The 8725-nt window shown below is 45.1% G+C and overlaps 1 protein-coding gene across 2 annotated transcripts in view; it reads right to left on the bottom strand.

Moving 5' to 3' along the window:
- The window catches only part of LOC127979099 (E3 ubiquitin/ISG15 ligase TRIM25-like), a 45838-nt gene extending 40170 nt beyond the window's left edge, over positions 1-5668 (bottom strand). For both annotated transcript variants that reach the window (XM_052584243.1, XM_052584244.1), the window contains exon 1: positions 5034-5668. In XM_052584243.1, the coding sequence (XP_052440203.1) occupies positions 5034-5606 (573 nt within the window). In that variant the 5' untranslated portion in view covers positions 5607-5668. The remainder of the gene's footprint in view (positions 1-5033) is intronic.
- Between the last annotated feature and the right edge of the window lie 3057 nt (positions 5669-8725).

Genomic DNA, 8725 nt, shown 5'->3' with positions numbered 1-8725 from the left:
ACGACAGCACCTCTAAAGACCCCTATGTCAAGCTCCTGAAGTTTGCAGATGACACTACACTCATCGGTCTCATCCAGGATGGTGACGAGTCTGCCTACAGACATGATGCAAAATATATGCAACCAAGATGGCGGCGCGTCCAAACGCAGCAGCTTCTCTCTGTCCCGACAGAACGGTGTTTTCGTGTTTTTTGTCTTGTGAGTCGCAGTGTTTTTGTACGTTGTCGTCGCGTCTACCTGTCTGTAAGCGCAAATACAGTCGCGAGTTTCTGCTCGATGTCGGCAGGACTGCATTTTTACAGTTAAACTCCGCGCACGCGGAACAGCTGCGGGATCTCAATCTACTACAGAGGCCTTCACCATCACCGACCCCCACTACTGCATCTCGCCTGCAGCGGAGGCGCCACAAGCGGTGTGAGAGGAAGCAGAAGAGGGGGAAGCGCAGAGGTATCCGGGCTAGGCTAACGGTTAACCCACACAAGCCATCTATCCCCACCATCGTACTGGCTAACGTTCGCTCGTTGGATAATAAACTGGACTACATTCGATTACTACGCTCAACTCAGAGGACTGTAAGAGACTGTTGTGTTTTTGTGTTCACGGAAACATGGCTCAGCAACAGCGTTCCAGATGGCGCCATTCAGCTCGACCAGCTGACGTGCTATCGAGCGTCAGAGCTCTCGTCGCGGGAGGAAAAACCCACGGCGGCAGGCTTTGTGTTTACATCAATGACGCGTGGTGCCGTGATAAGAGATGTATAGTAACGAAGTAGAACTACTACACTACTGTACTTAAGTACTAAAAGGCGGTATCTGTACTTTACTTCAGCCTAGTTCTTTCTGACAGTTCGATTCAATAAACTGGTTGAAGAAAACAGTTCACCGATTATTTTGCGCTCGACGTAATGGCGTCATTGGCGTTGACTGCAAGCCTCCAAGCCTTCGGTTTACCTGGGCTCATAACATTAGCACAGAATTCGGTTCACGAATCGGACGCGTCTGACAGAAACGGTTCTTGACTCGTGAACGAGTCAGTCTGTGGTTCGTTATCTGGCTCGGCTCGGTGTTCATCTTCAGTTCTCTATTCACATCAGTTCAGTCAGTGTACTGTGTGAGTAAATTAATTACTCCGGGATATTGGTTTGTTACAAACTCAGAGGGAGTGTCAGACACATTAAAAAAGTTAACAGCTTAAGTCATTTGTGGATTAATGCGTATTGGAGATGCGAACCGTTTAAAACGATTCAGTTCGATTTGCTGAACTGGTTCAAAAAGATCCGGTTACATCGAATGATTCGTTCGCGAACCGGATATCACAAACTGCTTTGTTTTGAACTGTCTAACAAAAGACACGGAAGAGAAGACAATGCTGAATAAAGTCGTAGTTTTTGCTATTTTTGGACCAAAATGTATTTTTGATGCTTCAAAATATTCTAACGGACCCTCTGATGTCACATGGACTACTTTGATGATGTTTTTCTTACCTTTCTGGACATGGACAGTAGACCGTACACACAGCTTCAATGGAGGGAATGAGAGCTCTCGGACTAAATCTAAAATATCTTAAACCGTGTTCCAAAGATAAACGGAGGTCTTACGGGTTTGAAACAACATGAGGGTAAGTGACATAATTTAGCAAATTGGGCGAACTAACCCTGTAACCGTTTTTTGTTTACAAAAAGTTATTCAAAGGAATTGTAATTGTCCTTTAGGTTAATCATTTGAAATAGTAAAATCAATATGTTCAAACTTTTGACTACTTTCTTTAATAACTACATAACACAATACTTGTACTTTTACTTTCAGTACTTGAGTAGTAAATTTTAAAATAGACTACTTGCAATACTTAAGTACAATTTTTTTTTAATACTTTAGTACTCCTACTTAAGTGTGGTGCTTAAAGAGCACTTCAGCTTCTACTCAAGTCACTTTTTTGATAGAGCACTTGTACTTTTAGTCAAGTATGGGTCTCTAGTACTTTATACATCTCTGGCCGTGATACTGTTGTGATCTGCAAACACTGCTCACCCCTGGTGGAGTTTATGATTATCACGTGCACGTGCGGAGTCTCCAGGCCAGGACCAGCAGACTGAAGGACAGCTTCATCCACCAGGCTGTTAGGAAGCTGAACTCCCTCCCGAACCTGCCCCCCCTCCCCTCTTCTTCCACAGTCACCACTGAACTATGAACCCCCCCCCCCCCCCCACACACACACACACACACTAATTATTATATGATGGCATGCACTAGTCACTTGTGCAGCATTGGTCTGCTCACTACCTCACTCGGTATGGAACTGACGTCATTCCACTACCTCATCAGTCAGTTAAATAAAATAACTGCTCTTGGTCACTTGTCACTTGTCACTTTAATCAGACTTAATAAGATATTTTTAATAAGTGATTTTTTTGCACTAAAAAATCTTTTAACTCCACTGTTGTTCACTTCATTGATTTGCACTATATCTGTCATTTGCCTTGAGCTGCTTTATTTAACTTTATTTTTAATTTTATTACATGTCTTTTTTTATATCATTCCCTTATTTTACAGTATAGTTGTATCTACATTTTATATTTGATCTAGTTATTTTTTTTAGGCTTTAATGTTAATGGTAACTGTATGCACCGGGGTCTGAGAGTAACGCAATTTCGATTCTCGAATTTCGATGTACTGTATATGTGGAAATTGACAATAAAGCAGACTTGAACTTGAACTTGAAGAGGTTTAGCAGCTGGCTGTCTGGTGCAGTCTTAACAACCTGGAGCTGAACACTATCAAAACGTTGGAGATGTTAGAATATTTTGAAGCATCGAAAATACATTTTGGTCCAAAAATAGCAAAAACTAAAACGACTTGAGTTCAAACAAACCAATATCCCGGAGTAATTCATTTACTCAAAAAGTACACTGACTGAACTGCTGTGAAGAGAGAACTGAAGATGATAATTGAGTCGAGCCACATAATGACTCATGGACTACTTTGATTATGTTTTTCTTACCTTTCTGGACATGGACAGTATACCGTACACACAGCTTCAATGGAGGGACTGAGAGCTCTCGGACTAAATCTAAAATATCTTAAACCATGTTCCAAAAATAAACGGAGGTCTTACTGGTTTGGAACGACATGAGCAGTGCCGCCGCTCCCAACACGCGCATCACGCACTGTGCGTAGGGCACCAAGTGCTGAGGGGGCACCAAAAATAGCCTAATGATTTTTTTTTTATGCCGGTATTATTTCATTAGCCTATAGAAATATTAGGCACATTTTAGCCATGTATATGTTACAAAAAAGGGTTAACATATACATATAAACGATATTTAATAATTGCTCTAGTCTAGTCCGGTCTAGTCTAAAAAGTACGGGAAATGTGCTGCATGTAATGTGCGTGCTGCTGCTAATCGTAATGCGCCTCATACTTGCTGACGTTAATGTTAGCATCAGCAAACTATGTTATTATAACTTACAATGTAAAGACGTGTTTCCGCGCGTCTGGAGGTCTCGCGGCACGGTAGACGAGAATTCTCCTCATTCGCGCATCTAGTTACAAGATATTCTGAGTTATGAAAAGGACCATTGCAAGCTGATAGCGACCGGCTTTTGTGGTGGAAAATTGGTAGTAATACCCCCACCTTGCACAGCTGTACCTGAGTGTCCTGGGACATCAGTGCGGTCGGAGCGCGTCTTCTCAACAGCTGGACATAGAGTGAATAAAAAAATGCTCTTCTCTGGACCCCGAAAATTCTGCCATGAAACTTCATGCCAATTAAATAAAAAATATTGCTGACTTGAGTGTTTCCAGCTCTCTCTTTACGTTCGTCCGTTTATTGACGTTGAAAAAGGAAGCGTCTTTTTGTTAGACATGGAAAATCGATTTTACAATCATTCAATGAACACTTATGTCTTAAAAATCGAAAAAGATTTTTTTCACAAAAGTAACAGCCCTAGTACTTATTGATGATTATTTAATTTAATTTATTCAAAGTGACATTGAATTTGCAAAAAAAAATAAGTCTGGATTATTTTTTTTATTTTGCTATTCTGTTGACTGTTTACAAAGTCAGCAAAGCTGTGAAGATTTTCTTTCTCTTTTTAGTGTTCTTAAGTTTAATACTGTGATGCTGCTATTGTGTGTTATTGGTATTGAGTAATGTTTGGTAATAAAAAGTTAAACTGGCAAAAACAAACGTTTTTATTTCTTTCTCGGGGTCGAAGTGGGGGGCATCATAAAGGAATTATGCTTAGGGCACCAAAATGGAAAGCAGCGGCACTGGACATGAGGGTAAGTTATTAATGACATAATTTTAATATTTGGCTGAACTAACCCTTTAACTGGCCACAGGAGCTGATGAAACACTTCTATTCTGCCATCGAGTCTGTCCTGTGTACTTCAATAACTGTCTGGTTTGGTTCAGCAACAAAATCAGACATCAGAAGACTACAGAGAACTGTTCGGACTGCTGAAAGGATTATTGGTGCTCCCCTGCCTACGCTTCAAGAACTGTATACATCCAGAGTGAGGAAAAGGGCTCAGAAAATCATTCTGGATCTCTCACATCCAAGTCAACCTATCTTTGAACTTTTGCAATCTGGTCAGCACTTCAGAGCAGCAAATACCAGAACATATACACAGAACTCTCTGTTCATTAACCCCTTAACTTTCTTATTCATTCATTAAGCCATGCGCTAATCGTTTTTCACACGAAGCATTTTCGTTTTTGAATGCCCCTTTTTGGTTTAAGAAGAAAAAACAGTATGGTGCGCTCTCTATGATGACTCATGCATTTGACACTTTTTTGAGGATATCTTGTGTGTTCACCATTGCTGCAAAATAGGGTTTCATTGCCATTGAATTATTATTACGAGCAGCACCATTTGAGCTCAAGATGACTTTTAATGATTATCTATTAGCTTGTTGCGATTACTGTTTTTTTTTTTATGTCACTCTAGTTCAGTACAGAATTACAGCTGTTTTATGATTTTAATAGTTTTAACAACATTTCTTAAGCAAAGCACAGTGTCTTTCAGTCTTTACCTGTTTCTCTTTCCTCTCTGCTGCAGTTGATACAGTATCATGATTTTTGTGTTTGTCCACCATGCAGAGCATACATATACAACGCTGGTCAGAGCAGCAGAAAATGTCCAGCAGTTTTTTATGTTTACTGCAGATCATCTTCTTAAGGTATTTAGTGGCATCCATTAAATTGTGTCTCTTTCCTCTGAAGAGATTCTCATGTTGTTCAAGGTGATTTTGACAGAAAGAGTTAAGACACACCAAACAGGACTTCACTGCTTTTTGTTTTCTTCCAGTACAGACGTCACACTTCACATCTCGAGGTCCAGCAGGAACGGCAGTTTGGAGTTCAGTCTTCTTCAGTTGCTCCACCACTTCAGCCAGCATGGTGCTTTTCTTTAAAGCAGGTCTTGGTCTGAAGGTCTGTCTGCACTGAGGGCAGCTGTAGACTCTCTTCTCATCCTCTTGATTCCAACATTGTTTAATGCAGCTCATACAGTAACTGTGTCCACAGGGAATAGTCACTGGATCTTTCAGTAGATCCAGACACACTGAACAGCTGAACTGGTCATGAGAAAACCTGGCTTCAGCCATTTCACTATATGCAGAGACACACTACAGCTAAATGGCGCTTAAGTTTCGTTTCCTCGAAGTGAAGGGTTGATGTAATTTCCTGATTCTGTTTTTGAGAGACGTGAGCAAAATGAGTCTGGCCTTGAAGTGCATTAAACTTGCCTTATCATTCATGCTAAAAAGATCCACTAGATAGGGCACAGAGTTGGCTGTAAGTGGCAGTAACCAGTTATAGTGTATATAGGTCATGTCATGAGGACCCTTTTTCTTGATATATTGACACAGGTCATTGTATTATTTCGCTTTATTCATGGTGCAGTATGTTGAAAGTAATGTGTTAATGTTTTTACACTTTTAAATTTTCTTTTAATGAACCTGTCAGGGTTGGCAAGGGAGGAACTCAAGTGCAGGCAGGAATCGGGTTACACAGAGGATTTATTATATACAAAAAGGGGAAAAACAAAACCCACGAGGGGGAAAACAAGGGCTAGGGTAGACACTAAATAATTCTACAAAACACAATAAACAAGGTAAACAAAGACTCTGAACACTAACTACTAACAAACACTCACTGCAAGACAAAAGACTTCTTAGAGGGGTTTCAAGGACAAGATATCTCAGGAGGCTGACAGGTAGGAACACATAAGTTGAACAGTCACAATGAACCGACGCAAGACAGAGCACACTAGGAGATCTAAATAGGGGGAACAATTAAGACACGACAGGTGACACAGATAGGACAATCACGACAAGACTAGGATAACAAGGGGGGCGGGGCAAGGGAACGAGACAACACAAGCACATGGCCCAAAAACAAGGCCATGTGCTTGAACACAAAACACGGGTCTGCCATGATCCTGCCTCAAGACTAGGAAAAATCAAGGACACGAGGGCAGAATCATGACAGAACCCCTCCCTTAAGGAGCGGCTTCCAGACGCTCCTCAAGGGAACATCAAACACGGGACATGACTGACATGACAGACTGGGACACAGACACAAACCAACAAGACATGACAAATAATAACAACGGCAAACATGAATACACAATGGCAGGGTTAGGGTGGCAAATCAAAAAAAACAAACAGGGAAGGGGAGGAGGCGGGAGCACAAAGTTCATGGGGGACAGACCAGGGTGGGTGGGAGGGGTAGGGATCTTAGGAGGACAGGACGAAGGCTGACGACGGGGGGTAGGGCCGCGGCTCTCTCCTCCGCTCTCACGACTGCAGACTTGCATACAGCTCTCTTCTTTGCCGGCTCGGGCACGCCAGCGCTCACCGCTGCTGGCACGGGCACGCCAGCGCTCTCCGCTGCTGGCTCGGGCACGCCAGCGCTCTCCGCTGCTGGCTCGGGCACGCCAGCGCCCACCGCTGCTGGCTCGGGAGGAGACAGGGTCACAGGACCGGCAGGCCCCTTCTTCTTCCTCTTCCTCCTTGGGCGCGGTGCAGAGGCCACAGCTGGGTCAGAGGCGGGTTGGGGGAGTTTGGTCTCGGGCAGGGCAGACTCAGACGCCGAAGACTCTGAAGCTGACTCCCATGAAGACCGTCTCCCTCGCTTGTTGGGGAGACTGAAGGTAGTGGGAGGTGCCTCAGGATTTTGGGAGGGACTTGCCTGATCCCCCAGGGTTGCCACGGCCAGGACACGACCCTCTGGGATCGTTGGCAGCTGGGTAGGTGGAGGGGACCTCTGTGGCTCCTCCTGGGAGATGCTCTCCCACAGCCGGGCATAATTTTGGAGGATCCACTCCCCCTCAGGCGAGTATGGGAGGGTGACCCCCTTCCTGTCGGTGGGGGATGACATCCAACATTGGCGACGGAACTCCAACAGGTGTTGGAGCTCGGGGGACCTCCTGCCTGCTGAGTTCCTTTTTGGTCGGTTCATTCTGTCAGGGTTGGCAAGGGAGGAACTCAAGTGCAGGCAGGAATCGGGTTACACAGAGGATTTATTATATACAAAAAGGGGAAAAACAAAACCCACGAGGGGGAAAACAAGGGCTAGGGTAGACACTAAATAATTCTACAAAACACAATAAACAAGGTAAACAAAGACTCTGAACACTAACTACTAACAAACACTCACTGCAAGACAAAAGACTTCTTAGAGGGGTTTCAAGGACAAGATATCTCAGGAGGCTGACAGGTAGGAACACATAAGTTGAACAGTCACAATGAACCGACGCAAGACAGAGCACACTAGGAGATCTAAATAGGGGGAACAATTAAGACACGACAGGTGACACAGATAGGACAATCACGACAAGACTAGGATAACAAGGGGGGCGGGGCAAGGGAACGAGACAACACAAGCACATGGCCCAAAAACAAGGCCATGTGCTTGAACACAAAACACGGGTCTGCCATGATCCTGCCTCAAGACTAGGAAAAATCAAGGACACGAGGGCAGAATCATGACAGAACCCCTCCCTTAAGGAGCGGCTTCCAGACGCTCCTCAAGGGAACATCAAACACGGGACATGACTGACATGACAGACTGGGACACAGACACAAACCAACAAGACATGACAAATAATAACAACGGCAAACATGAATACACAATGGCAGGGTTAGGGTGGCAAATCAAAAAAAACAAACAGGGAAGGGGAGGAGGCGGGAGCACAAAGTTCATGGGGGACAGACCAGGGTGGGTGGGAGGGGTAGGGATCTTAGGAGGACAGGACGAAGGCTGACGACGGGGGGTAGGGCCGCGGCTCTCTCCTCCGCTCTCACGACTGCAGACTTGCATACAGCTCTCTTCTTTGCCGGCTCGGGCACGCCAGCGCTCACCGCTGCTGGCACGGGCACGCCAGCGCTCTCCGCTGCTGGCTCGGGCACGCCAGCGCTCTCCGCTGCTGGCTCGGGCACGCCAGCGCCCACCGCTGCTGGCTCGGGAGGAGACAGGGTCACAGGACCGGCAGGCCCCTTCTTCTTCCTCTTCCTCCTTGGGCGCGGTGCAGAGGCCACAGCTGGGTCAGAGGCGGGTTGGGGGAGTTTGGTCTCGGGCAGGGCAGACTCAGACGCCGAAGACTCTGAAGCTGACTCCCATGAAGACCGTCTCCCTCGCTTGTTGGGGAGACTGAAGGTAGTGGGAGGTGCCTCAGGATTTTGGGAGGGACTTGCCTGATCCCCCAGGGTTGCCACGGCCA

This window comes from Carassius gibelio, chromosome B19, assembly GCF_023724105.1.
Source record: "Carassius gibelio isolate Cgi1373 ecotype wild population from Czech Republic chromosome B19, carGib1.2-hapl.c, whole genome shotgun sequence".
NCBI lineage: Eukaryota > Metazoa > Chordata > Actinopteri > Cypriniformes > Cyprinidae > Carassius > Carassius gibelio.
This window is presented reverse-complemented; position numbering and strand designations above follow the sequence as displayed.